The sequence below is a fragment of the Ursus maritimus genome, unplaced genomic scaffold, assembly GCF_017311325.1.
Source record: "Ursus maritimus isolate PB19 unplaced genomic scaffold, ASM1731132v1 scaffold_32, whole genome shotgun sequence".
NCBI lineage: Eukaryota > Metazoa > Chordata > Mammalia > Carnivora > Ursidae > Ursus > Ursus maritimus.
Genome location: NW_024425786.1, coordinates 7,981,909 through 7,998,149, shown reverse-complemented (window position 1 = coordinate 7,998,149; position 16,241 = coordinate 7,981,909). Strand labels below are relative to the sequence as shown.

Below are 16,241 nucleotides of genomic sequence, written 5' to 3'. Positions count from 1 at the left end.
CCTGGTATTCGCAAAACCACCAGGAGCAAAACCCATTGATATACAGCGTAAGGAAATACACATAATTCACAAACGATGTCGATCACTTTCATCTTAGACTTCACAACCGTCCTCAATGGAAGACAGACGCGAAGGAGATTTAACGCAGATGTTAATAGCGCAAGAACGCCCCGTTACCAGGATATGATGTTTCGGTGCTGCATAAAAATGTAATTATATTCAGAACTATATTTAAAGATTAAAAGGGGGACTGCCTACCACATCTAGCCCCAAATTCAGAATTAGCAACAAAGGGAAAAAGCGGGGTGGGGGATGAGTTCTAGCAGTCTGCTAAGAATGGAAATGTTTCTTGAAAGGTTTTACACATTTTGGCTGTTTTTATTTTAACAGTTTCCTGCAGCATTGACATTGATTTTGGAAAGGGAGGGCTAGATCTTTATCCGACAAATATTCACTAAGCACTTGCCCGTGGGAGGGCCCGTATGAGGCTCTGAAGGGGACAGAGCCCACGAGCTTCAGCCCTTGCTCTCAAGCGGCGTCCAGTCTGGGGGGAGGAAAGAAATGTCTGGAGAGTTATAAAGGAGGGCAGGCGGGCTTGGGGGAGAGGCCGAGGGGCAGATGACCTTTGTCCCGGGCTTTGAAGAGAGGACAGGTTCTCGATAGGGACATAGTAAATAAAATACAAAAATAGTTCAGCAACAGTAATAAGAACAACTTAGGAAGACTTTTTGGCCTCTCTGGAAAGATTTACACGGGGAAAGAATGTTCTCTTCCTCATTTTATTAATTTAATATCAGCAGCCAGAATGAATCTCTCCTCTCCCTGGCTCCCAGCACAATTTCCCTGCACCTCCTCTCTCTTCCTTCCTTCCTTCCTTCCTTCCTTCCTTCCTTCCTTCCTTCCTTCCTTCCTTCCTTTTTCTTCTTCTTCTTCTTCTTCTTCTTCTTCTTCTTCTTTCTTCTCTTTCTCTCTCTCTCTCTTTCCCTTTCTTTCAAAATATGGAACACTTCACAAACTTGTGTGTCATTCTTGCTCACGGGCCATGCTAATTTTCTCTGTATTGTTGTCTCTAGGTCTTTCTATTCTTGTTACGGTTCTTGGCTCACCCTCTTGTCTCTCCCTCTTGTATGGGCACCGTTTGAGGTCAAGGGCTATGTTTGGTCAGCATTTTATTCTTCCTGGGACTTATCATACTGCCTTCTCCCTTGGTAAGCACTTAATAGATGCTTGTCGGACTACATTTTCACCAGGACTTTTTAAAAAACATTTAAGGCAAAGAACATTTCTCTGTGTAAATATATGACTAACGTGCTGGAATGTTTAATGGACCGGGATTGCCTAAGCACTCTGTGGTTACAGAGTTTTTTTCCTCCCCGCCCCCCCAAAATGGTTAGAACCTATAGGAGAAATCCTAATTATTTAAGCTCGCAGATGTCAAGGTCAGTGGAAGCAAGGGACTGTCCAGCTTGGAGAAAAGAAACCAGCAGGATGATTAAACTATAGCTGTTTGACATTTTAAAGCAGAGGTTCTGACAAAAATGCCTCTAGGGGTCAGGCAGGGAGTGTAAATGAGTGAGGGGAAGCGAACCCAGGGCCCCAGGGAGGGTGCTGAAGGCCGGGGAGGACAGGGCGTGGTGGAAACACTGGTGAGCTGGTAGCCACCAGACCACCCTGCCAAATCTTCTGATTTTCCAGGAGAAGCTGGTTACAAAATGTCATCAGTTAATCTAAAAAATATTTAACACCACTGCAAATCGGGGCGCCTGGGGGGCTCCGTCGGTTAAGCGTTTGCCTCCGGCTGATGTCATGATCCAGGGGTCCCGTGAGGGGCTCCCTGCTCAGTGGGGAGCCTGCTTCTCCCTCTCCCCCTGCTCATTCTCTCTCTCGTGCTCTCTCTCAAATAAAATAATAATAATAAAAAAAGTAACTCACTCTCCCTGCACACATGTGAATAAAAGGGCTCAATCTACAGAGTCTTGATTGGGTGCATCTCTATTAGGTGATAGAAGGAGGGCCCACCTGTGTGCACCTTGGTTCTCAAGGCCAGCTGTGCCGCCCTCGCTGCAGGCAGCACAAGGAGGAAGAGGCTGAGTCCCAGCCGCCCAGGGGAAAGGCTCAAAGATGAAACCAGCTGGTGGCATCAAGCAGGGGTAGGAGTTGGGGCCAGGTAGGTCCTTACAGAAAATGTACAATTCTGTGATTCAATTTCGAAAATAGATTTTGACACTCATGTGTTCTCAACAAGGACTCCAGATCCAAGATCTGTGAAATTCAGCCAGTGAAGTTTGGTTCCTAACCCAGTGCTTGAATGTGAGATCCCAAAGCCTCTATTTTCCCATCTGTAAAAGGGGGACATGTGTGGCCCTTTCACCAGGATGCTGGGAGGATCTTGTCTCTTTGGGAGGAGAGTTGACCCCTGCTTCCTTTCTGGAAAGTTCTGGGAGGGAGTTGTCTGCTTGAACTGCCATGCTGAGGACTGCTCCCTCTCCATTGTTCCCAGGAGAGGAGACCCTTCCAGCAGGAATGCCATTTGCTGCGTCTCCCCAGTTCTAACCTGCAGGGTCAGCTGCTATGGGTGGCCTCTGGGAAGGGCTTTGTCAGAGCTTCACTCTCGAGCCTGCCGAAGCCCAGTTCATCCCTGGCCTCCTCACCGCAATTTCCTCTGAGGGGCCCCATCCCCACGAGTGTTGGTGGACACAGCCAGGCAAGAGACCCTTGTTCTTCACCACCATTATCCCAAGGGAGCCCCCCTCTGACCTCTGGCCAAGTCTCTTCCTCAAATTCAGAACATTCCCCAGAGAAAGTGGAGCCTCCAAGAGCTTCCATCTGAGAGCAGCTCCCCTCCAGCTCTCCTGCCTGGTTCCTGGCCGGTGGGGCCTTGAGACCCGGCAAAAGAAGGTGGTGGGTGGGGTCAGTGGCTGTGCACATGGAGAAAGGAAAACCAAGGGTGCTTCGAAGGCCTTGTGGCTGGAGCCTGGGAGCAGGCCTGGGGCACCAGCCTGAGGGCACAGCTCCCATGGGTGGTCTCTGGGCTGCCGCGCTCCGCACGGCCGAAGCTCATATCCTTACTTCTGACGCTTTCTCTCTCTCCACTGCTCTCTCGCTGAAGAAGGGGCTGGGACCGTTCCTGCAAGTAGCCAAACATGCTGAAGAAGCATGGCCCTGGGCTCCCTCGGGGAACGTGGGGTTACCGGGACCCGGCCCTCCATCAGCCGCGCTGTCCTCAGGGTCCATGGGAGCTGGCCGGGCCAGCCCCGGCCCCCTTGTCCAGTGTCCCTCGCCCCCAGAGCCTGACCGTGCATTTGTTCTGAGATGTCTCCTCTCCTCAGCTGCCGCTCTGGGCGTCTGAACAGTCCGAAGCGTTCCTGGTCTCAAGGCCACCTGTTACCCTGACAGTCTAGGTGCTCTAAGGCCTGAGCAGGGCCCCGCCCAGCCACCAGGAGGTCTCCTCCTGCTGGGAATGTTGTCGGTGGGATGTGGCTGCCAACTAGCCCAGGCGAGGGGGGACCTGGTCAGGCCAGCCAGGAAGGCCTTTGACAAAGCCCTCCATGACCAGCCTGGCTTCCTGCTGTTCCCCCGGAGAGCCCCAGGAAGCATCTTCCATGATGGAGGCCTCAGGGCCATTGGGAAGGAGGCTAAGGGGCACCTAGACCCGCCATCCCAGGACCAAGTCAGGACCTGGTGGGGCCGGGACTCCTACTGGGAACGGATGCCACAGTTGGGCCCTGCCGTAAGCACTTCTAAGGTGCAGTGGCAGCAGCCAGGCCCAGTGTCCGCCTGAGCCCCCGGGGAGGCACAGGGCGGGCCCAGCAGCTGCCAGCAGCAGGCAGCCCCTGACAGCTCTTCTGGAGAGTTCGCTGGCCCGCACCTCTAAGGAGCCTTCATCGGAGGGAGGGTGAGAGAGAGCCCGCGGCCTCGAGGCAGCCAGTGAGGCAGACTCAGTGGGGGGCCCCGCCCATGTCCAGCAAACCCAGAGCCCGTGGGATCCCACAGACGTTTCCTGGTCCAGCCCGGCCAAACCTGGAGACCCTTTCTTCTCACCAGGGGACACCCTAGCAGCAGCCGACACAGCCCACAGTGGCGACCAGTCCTGACAGTCAGAGGCCTCCTCAGCTTCAGAACAACGTGGAGGGCCTTCTGAGGGGCCCCTTGCTGCAGTGGGTCTTGGGAGCGCCCCAGGGATGCCAAGCACAAAAGAGTGGGGAGAACAGTATTTGGGCGTGCCTCCCCCTGCTGACGCGGGGTGGGGGGGGGGCGTGCGGAGAGGAGGAAGGCACGCACTCTCCCTAGCCAGGCTGCTGTGGTCTCTCCTCTCTTCGGCTGTGTGACTTTGGGCAAGGCGCTAACCTCTCTGTGCCTCAGTTTCCTGATCAGTCAAACGGGGGTGAGAATAGTTGGGGCTGTTGAGGGCTAAGCGAGGAAGCGGAAAGCCTTGAGCGCAGGGCCCTGCACACAGCGTATGAGTAGAAACCGTAAGCTCTTCCCGCGGTTACTCTGGCTGCTGTTCGGCAAATCAGAGCGGCCAAACTGTGCGGCTCGCAGGCCCAGGCACAGGGGACGTCTGCTCGGTCCAGGAGAGCACAGAAGGCCTTCAGCCGTCGCTCAGACATCTCTGGGGGCGCTGGGTGAGGATAAGATCCTATAGCGAGAGATGCCGTCCCCTGGGCCTCAGGGGCCACGACCCTAGGTCTCTCAAGGACCCCATGAGAGGAGAACGGGAGCGTTACTGCTTTGTTTTCATGACTCACTCCTCTCTGCCTCTGGTTCCCATGGCAGCAGCTGGTACCCCGCTGGCTTGGACAGCTCCGGTGACCCCCATCGACCTCCGAGGACACCAGTGCTCCCAGCTGTGGCCTGAGTGGGAGCAGCACTGGGTGCTTCCCTGGAAGGGCGGCACCCCCCGCCCCCCTCCGGGCCGGCTCACCGCTGGAAGTGGGATTTGAAACGCAGCCAAGGAGAGGAGGCCGTGGGCAACGCCCGGAACGCGAAACAAATAAATAAATAAATAATCAGGGTTGTCTTGGCTGATAAACGGTCTCTACCTCTAGGACGACTTCTCCCCGCTGCCTGCCCCCCTCCTTCCTCCTTCTCCGGGCAGATCCATCCCAGGCAAAAGCTTAATAGCCCCATTTAAGGCTTTTCCTTTTCACCACGGAATTGAGCTGCTCCTGCCATTACGAGGTTTTCAGCTTCTCTCTGAAATCAAATTACTGACTCCATTTAATTTTTTAAAAGCTCAGATGATTTCCCTTCTTGAATCAGAGCCGTGACTCCAAGGCCAACCCTCCCCACCCCCCTACCCCCCGCCCTGCCAGGCGGTTCCCCTGCGGGCAGTCGCTGCCCAGGGACGGCGGCCCCCATGCCAAGGCAAGCCTGACACCTACAGGGGAAGCCAGCAGAAGAAGGCCCGAGGCTGTGGCGGCTGCCCAGAGCACCCGGCTGGGTGGCCCGGTCTGGGGGAAGAAAGAAGGACTGACCTTCCCTAGGCTGGGATCACCTCACAGGAGCCCATGGCTTCCAGGCAAGATCATGTTCATAGGCCGGTGGGGAAGGGGGTTAGAGCCCAGTGCTGACGTTGTGGGCTCACCACTGCCTGCTTCTCCAGACCCCCAGTCGCCTTCTCAGAGTGCATATCACGGCCCCCGTCACTTGACAAATGTTTATGGAGTGCGTTCTCTGTGCCAGATGCTGTTCCAGCTCTGGGAAGGGAACTGTGAGTTGAACAGAGAAAGTGTGGGAGCAAACGTTCTCGTGGGCACACGTGCGTGTGTGGGTGTGTGCTTGTGTGACGGGGGGCTGGAGACGGACAATAAAGCCACGCGTGGACAACTTCAGATGGCACTCTGAAGAGACCCAAACACGCAACCTGGATGGGGCATAGGTTGGGGTGGGACGGTCCGGGCGGTCCCTCTGAAGGGGAAACCAGGGAAGAGCAGGGAGCCGGGGCATCCAGACAGAGGGACAGCAAGTGCAAGGGCTCTGAGAAGGTGTGGAGGGACAGAAAGAAGGCCACGGAAGCTGGTGGAGGGAACAGGAGGGAGTGGGAGGGAGGAGCGGGCACGCAGGAGCCCAGATTTTATTCTGGCTTTAAAAAGCTTGCTGGAAAGTGGACATCAGAGGGCAGGGGCAGCTGAAAGAGGATGGGGGAGGGAGGCCCTGGCCAAGAGAGGAAGGAAAAGTGACTCAAAAGGCCCCTCTCCGAGGGCTTGTGCCACTCCTACCCTCCATCCAGATGACGTGGTGAAGGTGTGATGTGTGAGACATGTCACCACGGTGGCCGTCAGTCTCTGTCTGTCTGTCTCCCGGACCCCCGTCTCCCTCCTCCCCTTCTTCATCTCTGCAGAACCACCCAGCTTTGGGACCTCGAAGACCAGGGGCAACTCCCCCACCCCCATCCGAGAGAGCCCTGTAACCCGGGGCTGACCCTTTACCAAGTCCTCAGCATGTTCAACCACCCTGCGCCCTTGGAGGCGAGACAGAGGGAAGGGACTTAATGAAATGGCCAGCCTTTACCTGGCATAAATGGCTCTCCCCCCAGCGGGCAGCGAGCAGCAAGGCTGCGCGCATCTGGGCACTTGGCCCAGCTCCGTGGGAGGCGCGGCTGCAGCCAGGCACTTTGCTCCTCTCCTTCCCCTTGCTCCACTCCACACCGACTCAAAACCGGGACAAGTCATGCTGCATTAGACAGTGCCAGGCTTCTGGGGAGTCTGCTGTTCTCCCTCAATACAGCACAGCCCCAGATGCAGGAGTGACCAGGGCTCTGGGTCTCCCTGTGGGACTCTTGGGGCAGCGTGGGCACGGGCATGAGTGTTTTCCCTACTTGGGTGTCCCCCACTCGTCCTCTTGGGACCTTCCAGGTCTCGTTGTCATTTCTTTATGACTGATGTATCTGTGATCAGTGCGATCCTGGCAAGGAGTGGCCCTTCCCCCCCCCAGGTCAGCATCCTGTGGGGCAGGATCTCAGACAATCTGGGATTGCGGCCGGTCAGACATTGCTTGAGTCCCTCTCCCCCCACCCCAGTAGCTTGGATCTCCATCTTTTTCACCCCATCAGGGTCTGTGATGCATCGATTGCCCCTCTGTCCTGTTACAGAGAGCAGCCATGGGCCAGCTCCCCTTTTGGGTTTTCCTCTCTGACCAACAAAGCCAATTTTCATGCCTTGTGACATCCAGGCTCATTGCTGTTCCCTCATCGAAGGTCTTGAATTCCCAGATTTTAGACGCTCCCACAGCAGACTTCTATGAACACGCTCTTCTGGCTTTAGCGGCAAGTCTCCGTTTGGGTATTTGAATATTGCTAAAACTGGAATTGGAATCATCAACCTCGTAATCCTCCAAATTACTGCATCGCCAGAGAGGTAGTGCGGTGGGGAGGGCTTTTTCTGGGTGTCCTGCCCAAGCCGTGACCTTGAGCAAGTCAGTTCATTTCTCTGTGCTTCTGTTTCTGCCACAGGCTGAAACAGGGAACAGGAGCGGATGGCCAGGCAAATTCTGCTCCTGGGAAGACGACAAGTCAAGATTCTCCCGTGTGGGTCTGCAGGAACCCCTCACCCCTGAGAGTCTATCCTCAGAGAGTCCAGCTCAGCCTAGCCCCGGGCCGCTGCCTGACCTCTCTGCTGCCCACAGGTCCGGTCTCTGGCAGTGGGGGTCGCCAGAGACACAGGCCAAGCCAGTGGGGGGACAAGATGGGACAATATGGACAGATTCTCACTCCCACGTAGCTGGCCAGAGCCCACCGTTACCATGCTCCAAAGGCGACCTCCCACCAGCTCCTCGTTCCTCTCTCAAGGCCCAGGCTGAGGGGTCCTACATCCCAGATCTTAAAGCCCTCAGAACAATGGTTCTCAAAGCGGGGTCCCCAGACCAGCAGCATAAGCATCACCTAAGAAATTGTTCAAAAAAAATGCAAATTCTTGGTTTTCATCCCAGACTTACAGATCCCAAAACACTGAGGGTGGGGACAGGTAATCTGTATTTTAACAAGCCCTGTAGGAGAATCCGATGCACATGGAAGCCGAGGACCACTCCCTGCTTGGGAGAATCTGTCAGCCACAGCTTCACCCCTCCATCAGAGAATTCCTCTGCCTCTGCAATAATAGCATTACTTGACCTTTCTACAGCTTCTAAGTACTCAGTATATCCAGCTCCATCTCTCTGAGGAAGAGAGGAACTCCTCTTCCCATTTTATGGATGAAGAAACTGAGGCCCAGGACCTTGCCCAAGTTCACACAGCTAATAGGTCGCAGAGCCTGGGGCCCAAACACCGGTCCCCTCACTTCAAGGCAAGGGCTCTCTCCTGGACACCTTGGGTTTCCAGGGCTCCTTAGACCAGAGGAATAAGCACAAATCCATCAGCTAGAGAGGAAATTCCCCCTTCCAGCCCCCTCTCCCCAATTTCTAGTTGCAATCCCAGGAGAGAGCATCCGGGAAACATAAATTTTGCTTGGCGGCTGAGAGCTCTGAAAGGAGTCACACGTCAGGGAGATGGGACTTTATTTCTCAATGAAATAGCCTTTTTATGGTTGGAATAAAAGTGCCAGCGGGAGCCTAATGCCAGGAAGTAGCAAGCACATTTGATAAACTCCTTCAGTCAAGGGTGGGGCAGCTGGGGAGGGGGCGGCCGGAGAACTGTCCCCACGTTTCGTTTCCCGATGCATGGTTCTCTTCGGATTAGAGCCTGGAAGATCCGGGGTCCTTCTCGTGAACCCCGGGGCTGGAGAAGGGTTGGCCCTGGACCACGCCAGGTCCTTCGCTCCGCAGCCCGGTCCTGGGAGCGGGGCTGCAGTGTGGAGAGCGGGCGGCAGGGGGCAGCATAACCCACCGTTCCAGCTAGGGCGGGGGCGGGGGTTGGGGGCGCCGCGGGCGCCGCGGGCAGGGGGTCTCCGAGGCTCGGAGAGGGTCAGCTGTAACCCACAACCTGGGACCTCTCCCTCCTCCCTGCAGCCCTTCCCACCCCCAGCCCCTGCGCAGCCAGGACTGTCTGTCGTTCTTACTCTGGTCGCAGCTTCTGCTAATCCAAATCACCATGGGGGTGGGGGTCGTGGGGTGGGGTCTTCTCCATCCCTTGCCTATTCTTTGGCGGGTTTCTCCAACCTTCTCCGGGCTTGACTTTGGACCCGACTAACCCTTCAGCTTCCTTCTGAGGGGTCTCTTGAGGGGGCTCAGAATGCATGTGCGTGCGTGTGTGTGTGCGCGCGCGTGCGCGCACGCTCACGTGTGGCTCTGGTGTGTGTGGGGAGCACAGCCTTCATGGTCACCGGGGGCAGGAGAAAACCCTGAAGGACAAAGAGAAAGCGAGGAAACCTCTTCCTTTGAGCATGTGTGTGATTGGCAGGTTTACGGCCTCGGGAAGGTGCGTGGTATTCTGCACAATCAAGTCATTTTTAAAAATAATCTTCCTGCTTAAGTCGTACACGCTGCTAATTGCATTTTAATAAGTCTCTTAAAATCTTGCCATATTTTTTAATATCCTAATATTAGGTAAGTGATTGCGGGGGACACTGGAGGGCACAGGGAGTTTATATAATGGAGGGAGGGTGGTAATGAAGATGGGGGCGGTGGTGGCCACCAAGTGGCCCGTGGTGTGTGTCTGTGTCTCCGGGTCTGTGTCTATGTGATATGTGTGTGTGTGTGTGTGTGATGGGGGGTGAGTGTTTGTCCATAAGGGAGTGTATATGACGGGTGTGTGAGTGTGCGTCCGTAGCCCAGGCTTTCCCTCTGACTCAGCCCGCCCCACCTTCTTTTTCCAAGGATGAGAGTCCTGAGCCCAGACAGGGGATGGGACTTGGCCAACTCCGTGTAGCAAGAGGGAGACCCATGGGGGCAACTGCAGCCTGAGGCTTGTGAGAGCAGAGTGAGAACCACTCCGTGCCGTCCTTGCACACACAGCATCCTTGCACACACAGCATCCTTGCACACACATTGTTTGTTCTTCTCCCCTGCTTGGTGACATGGGGAGGGAAAAGGAGTGGAGTTCCCAAGGGTAGCTCCCTGGGTGTCCCCTGGTGAGTAAGGGGCAGAGCTGAGACTTGAACTTGCAGTCGCAGCCCTGGTGCCTGGGGGAGGCTCTTAACCAGGATTGAACGGGAGGCTGAGCCGGGGTTCAAGGGTCCAGGGCCAGGGACACCGTGTCGGGAGCCGCAGGGGGGGACTGGCAGAGGCAGGGAAGCAGGACGGGAGGGGACTGTGGCCTGTTTGACTCCCTATCCCTCTGTCACTGTAGGGCGGGGTCCCAAGGCCAAGGGCAGCACGGCACCTTCTTCTCAGCTCCCGGAGGTCAGAAGCGGCGAGGTTGTCAGGCCTTGGGCCTTGGGAGTGCTGGACTTCTGGAGGCCCCCCCAAGGCCCCACTGGCCCTGGCCTTCCTCCTCCTCCCCCTCCTCCTCGCTACACGCCACTGGCCGGGTGGGCGGCACATGTTGAGCGAACTTCTGAACAGGAAGTCAGCATCCAGGTCGTCCCTAGTCCCTTTTCATGTGGTTTCTTTAATCCCCCGGGCTGGGTTTCAGAAGCGTTTTACAGTTTCAGTTTTACAAAGCTACGTTCCCTTTAATGTTGGCGTTTTTCAGGAGGTGGGGGGAGAGCAGCTTCAGTCAAAACATGTGTGTTTAAATCAGCCAGCTGCGGACCGCACGGCCCGGGGAGGGGAGGCGGCAATGTGGCCTCCAGGCTCGGCAGCACTGGCACTGGGCGGGTGCAGACGGCTGGCCGGTGGGGCCGGTCCTTGAGCCCGGCTCGCCTCTGTCCCTCTGCCCCCCCTCCCTGCCCCCTTCCCTCTCTCTCACACCCAGGCCTTCGTGGGGTTCACCATAGCCCGTGTCCAGCCCCCTAACCGCCTGGGGTCCCCCTCTGGTTGACACTGGTCATCCCCACCGCGCAGGCCTCCCAGAAGTGGCATGCTGTATGCCGTGCTCCCCTCCCCACCCCCGCCTGTGTTTTCACTTAGTGCTGTCCCTTAAGTCAGCGCTCTGTTTATCACGTACAGAGACACTGCCTAAGCAAAAGTGTCCATGACATTGTGACTTCCGTGTGCAGGTCCTATCTACGTGGTCTAACACACAATCAACGTATCTACAACCACTGAAAAAAAACCAGCAAGCGATGGGCCACCTGAAGTCATCCCGCCCGTTGTGCATGCTTCCAGACGTCCTGCGTTCTCTGAGCCCTTTCCCTGGGAGAGAAGAGGAAGGTCTGGAGGTGAAGTGCCCCGCCCCAGGTCCCAGGGTTTGGTGAGAGTCCCAGCAGGTGTCTGTCTCCAAGGCCAGACTTCTTCCTGCTCCATCACATCTGTCCTTAGGGCAGGCTTCTTGGTTTAAAGTTTCAGGCTTTGGAGGAGCTCCTGGGGCTGCTCTGAGCTCCTGGTGAAGAGGGCTGAGCTCCTCGGCAGTGTGCCTGAACGGACAGAACAAACTTTGAAATCAGTCAGACCTGGGTCTGATTCCTGGCTGCCCTCCCTCCCTCCCAAGCGTGCGGCTATAGGCGAGTGTCTCCACCGCTGCCGGCCTCCATTTCCCCATCTGTAAAATGGGGACAACCGTACCTGCCTGGAAACAATGATGCGAGGGTCAGAGACACGTCTGGGAAGGGTCTGCATCAGCACCCCTGCAAACCCAGTGGTCGTCATGAGCGTTCTGGACCCGGTTCTTCCCCATTTTGTTCCTATCTCCAGCCCTGGCTCTACCAGCTTTCCTCCCTGACTCATGAGAAGCAGCAAGATGTCAACAAAGAGGATCAGGAGAGAGGGGCATGCCTTGGAGGGGCTCACTGATCCTCCCATGCGTGTGCAAGGACCCTGTACCAGCGGCGGGGCCACCAGCACCCTGTGCCAGGAGCAGGAGGAGGACAAGCGTGGTTCTTCCTCCGAGGTGGGCTGGCTGAGAGACGCCAGGGGCTGGACAGGGGTTAGGACCGAGGACACCTGGACCGTGCTGCCTGGGACGATATGGGGCTTGGGATTGCAGAAGCCACACCCGTGGTACAGCAGATGCCCCAACCCCTAATGGCAGCTCTGCAGCCGCCCTATTGCTTGAGGAGGGTTCTGGAGGTTCTGCTGGCCTGGGACAGGGGAGGGGCCTGCCACGTCTCATATGTGGCTTTGCCTCCATCGTGGCCGGGAGCTCCTCTGAGCATATCTCTGGTCTGAGCAGCCATTCTTGGGCCACAGCGGTCACTGGTCAAGGTCAGGATTCTGCCTCCCCCCAGACCAGGGGCTGCCCCTAGGGGATTTAGGAGAGAGGAGGAAGCAGAGCTCAGGCCAGAGCTTGAAGGATTAGCCCCGGGGGGTGGGCACTGTTCTAGCAGCTGGTTCTCTTCCCTCAGTGCCTGGGAGTGGTTAAGAGACCCTGCAGAACTTCACAGTGATGATGATGATGACGATGATGATGATGATGATGATGATGATGATGATGGTGGTGGTGATGATGGTGGTGATGGTGGTGATGATGGTGATGATGATGGTGGTGATAATGGTGATGATGGTGATGGTGATGATGGTGATGATGGTGATGATGATGGTGGTGATGATGGTGATGATGGTGATGATGATGGTGGTGATGATGGTGATGATGGTGATGATGATGGTGGTGATGATGGTGATGATGGTGATGATGATGGTGGTGATGATGGTGATGATGGTGATGATGATGGTGGTGATGATGGTGATGATGGTGATGATGATGGTGATGGTGATGATGGTGGTGATGATGGTGATGATGATGGTGATGGTGATGATGGTGGTGATGATGGTGATGATGGTGATGATGATGGTGATGGTGGTGATGGTGATGATGGTGGTGATGATGATATGATGATGATGATGATGGTGATGATGGTGATGATAGTGGTGATGATGGTGGTGATGATGGTGATGATGGTGATGATGATGGTGGTGATGATGATATGATGATGATGATGATGATGATGGTGATGATGGTGATGGTGATGCAGGGTGACGTGCACTCAGCAATTTCTATGTTCCAGACACCATGCTAAGCACTTGACATGCACCATTTCATTCCATCTGCTCTGTGATACATACCAGCTGGGCACCTAGACCAGTGCCTAACACACAGTAGGCCGTCAGTAAATATTTGTTGAATTAAAGAGGCTTACGAGATCAAGTGGTTCACCCAACTCTCTTTTCCTGTGTTCATTCATAAGGACTGACCTCTCATGGTGGACACTTGGGCATTGGCAGAAGAGAGATTTGGGGCGGCAGGTACCCCTAAGTTCTACACATCACATCTTGGTCCCTCTTCTCCAGGGAGGCTATCCCTGTCCCCCCTCCTGGGTGGGTCCGTCTGTGGCAGGACAGATCCCCCAGGATGGAGGGTGTTCCCTCCACTTCTCTCCCAAGCCACCCAGGGGAGAAAGGCCCTTGGCCTGGGGCCTCTTCTGCTCCCCCTGGGGCAGCGCAGAACTGGGCCAGGCCGGCTGCAGCTGCGCAGGGGCCCAGGGAGGAGGGAATCAAAGGCAGCCATGTGGGCCCCACTTTCATCTCTGGCTTCAAAGAGGTACAAACAAACTCTGTCCCTGTGCCAGGCGGCAGCAGCTCTCTCCTCGAGGCCCCAGCCTGTGCGCTCCCTCCCTTCTGCTCCTTCCTGGAAAGCCAGCAGCGCCTCAGTCCCAGGGGCACCCCACGGGGGCCCCGACTTGTGGCCACGCAGGAGGGAAGGGAATGCTCTGCCGAGCTGAAGGAGGAAGGGGGTTGGGGTCCCCACCGTGGGCCAGGCTAGGAGCTGGGGCTTACGTACCCTTTGCCATCTGATCTTTCTAGAACCTTTCCATCTAGAGCCATGCGGTCCAGCATGACGGCCCCATGTGGCTACTGAGCACTGGATTATGGGGCCAGTCCAAAAAGAGATGTCTGGGAAGGCTAAAATACACACCTTGGACCCAATATGAGCAAAAGCATATAACATTTCTCATTTATCAATGTTACATTCGCTCCGTGTGGAAATAATAATATTTTGGAGAATTGGGTTCACAAGGTATGTTTAAGTTCTTTTTTTTTTTTTTTTTTTTTTGTAAGCAGGCTCCACACCCAGCGTGGAGCCCAGTGTGGGGCTTGAACTCATAACCCTGAGATCGAGACCTGAGCTGAGATCAAGAGTCAGATGCTTAATTAACTGAGTCACCCAGGCACCCTTTTTTCATTCTTTTATTATTATTATTTTTTACAACGTATGTTTTTAAAATTAAGTTCACCTGTTACTTTTATTCCTTCAAGTATGACTACTAGATTTAGAAGTACCGATGTGGCCCGTGTTCTTTGATGCGGGCCTCTCAGCTCCAGACAACGTTCTCGTCTTGCAGATGAGGGATCTGAGGCTCAGAGGGGTTTTGGCACAGGACTCCGATGTGCTACTCAGTAAAAACCTGTGGAATGAATGAGTCAATGGATGACTCTCTAGTGCTGGCTGCAGGGGAGACCCAGAGGAAACCTGGCCGCATTCCTTGCCCTCAAGGAGCTCCTAGTCCAGAGTCTAGTCCAGTTAGGGGTGGTTGGAATTAGAGAACCCAGCTCTGCGGCGTGTGGGGGGGGGCATGCCTTGACCTCTGAACAGCAGGGAGGGTAAGAGCCTCCTGGGCTCAGATCTGGGCTTCATTGCTTAAGTGTGTGACCTTGAGTCAGTTATTTGACCTCTTCAGGCCTCAGCTTTCTCCTCTGTAAAATGGGGCTGCTGCTGTGTGTCAGCAATTAGCAACGATGCAGGACAAATGCCGTAGAGTAGGTATCAGCAGGACACGGTCCTCCGCGTGAGAGAACCACGCTCCCAGCTGACCCTTGCCCTCCAAGTCACTTCTCTGGGCCCACCTGGTGCCAGGAATACCTGCTTGCTTTCTGAGATAAGCACCCCCCATCCCCCACCCCACCCCACTTCCTGTCCCCTCATCCCTTTGTTCCCCGACACCCACACCCCCACCCTCTCCCAGCTCTGTCCCTGAGTTCCAGTGGCCCCTGGAAGTGGCTTTAGGACCTTATTTTTTGGAGAGAACTGCCCTCCAGTAAACGCACCTCCTTCTGCTCACTCTTACCAAGGACTTCCAGGGAGGGCTGGGGGGAGCCCAGCACGATGCCTGACAGAGGAGGCCCCTCCCTAGGAGGTGAGGGGGACCCGGCAGAGAGGATAGTGGGGTTCCTAGGGGTCTGGGCTGGACCTGGAAGGATGTAGGTGGGCGCATGCTATCAGAACCCAGGACACCCCAGACCAGGGGGACAATCAGAGTAGCGAATGGCCAGCAGGCACATTTGGGGGAGGGAGATGACCCATCTCTTTCATGGTAGGGCTCAAGGGGAGACCCATGAGACTGTCAGGGACCCCACTGTGCAGAACTTGCTGAATGCTGAGGGGAGGGGAGCAGGAGGGGCGGGGGTTGGGGTGCCCAGAGACAGTAGCAGGAAGTGGCACGATTGGAACCACACAGGGCCAACGTGGACCAGATGTGATTGGGGTCGGGGGCTCATGCGGGAGGGTGGGGTAGGAGAAGGGGCGAGGCAGTCTGCTCTCGCCACCGCCCCCCACCCCCCGCCAACCCCCTCCAGGCCAGTGAGGTTCTGCCACTGCCAGTCACTGAAAGGTAATGAGACCCACACTCGGAAGGTGATTTGCATAACTGCTCCCATAGTGCCCTGCAGCCAGTCTCTGGGGAGGGGGCTGGACAGAAACCTCATGGGGGGTGGTGGTCTGGCTATCAGCCCCCAGCCAGGCCCAGCCCTCTCCTCATTCAGGCTTCGGCCCAGGGGATGCTTGAGGGTCCAGGCTCTGGGCTCTAGAGGATGCTTCCTCCTAATCTCCCACAACTCCTGTTCAGTCTCATTACTCATACATACTCCAAACTCCTGCTCCAGCCACTTCTTCCAGGAAGCCCTCCCTGATTCTCTGGTTGGACGAAGCACCTTCTCTGGGTTCCCAGAGGCCCCACTCTTTATTCTGGTGGGGGATTATAACTGTCTTTTCCAATGAGCTACTTAGACACTCACCCCACCTACTGCCCCCTGTACTCGGCACTGGTAGTAATGGGGAAACCTCCTTGCCCACATCTTCCAATACCCCTAGGCCTCTCCAGACCCCAACCTCTTCCCCATACCCCCCCCAACCCTCTCTACTCCTAGGGCCACTTGGAGATAGATAGATAGATAGATAGATAGATAGATAGATATGTACATATACACACACATACATCTATCATCTATCTATCTATCTATCTATCTATCTATCTATCTATCTATCATCTATCTAT

General features: G+C 55.6%; 1 protein-coding gene and 1 pseudogene across 1 annotated transcript in view; one reads left to right on the top strand and one right to left on the bottom strand.

The window, feature by feature from the left end:
- CUNH1orf127 (chromosome unknown C1orf127 homolog) overlaps positions 1 to 16,241 on the top strand; it is a 140,320-nt gene that overhangs the window by 12,280 nt on the left and 111,799 nt on the right. Inside the window, 6 exon segments of the mRNA XM_040645540.1 lie at positions 2,461 to 2,537; positions 2,787 to 2,901; positions 3,330 to 3,393; positions 3,396 to 3,730; positions 4,057 to 4,157; positions 4,518 to 4,625. Coding sequence (XP_040501474.1) covers positions 2,461 to 2,537; positions 2,787 to 2,901; positions 3,330 to 3,393; positions 3,396 to 3,730; positions 4,057 to 4,157; positions 4,518 to 4,625 — 800 coding nt within the window.
- LOC121099847 lies at positions 993 to 1,067 on the bottom strand (annotated as a pseudogene).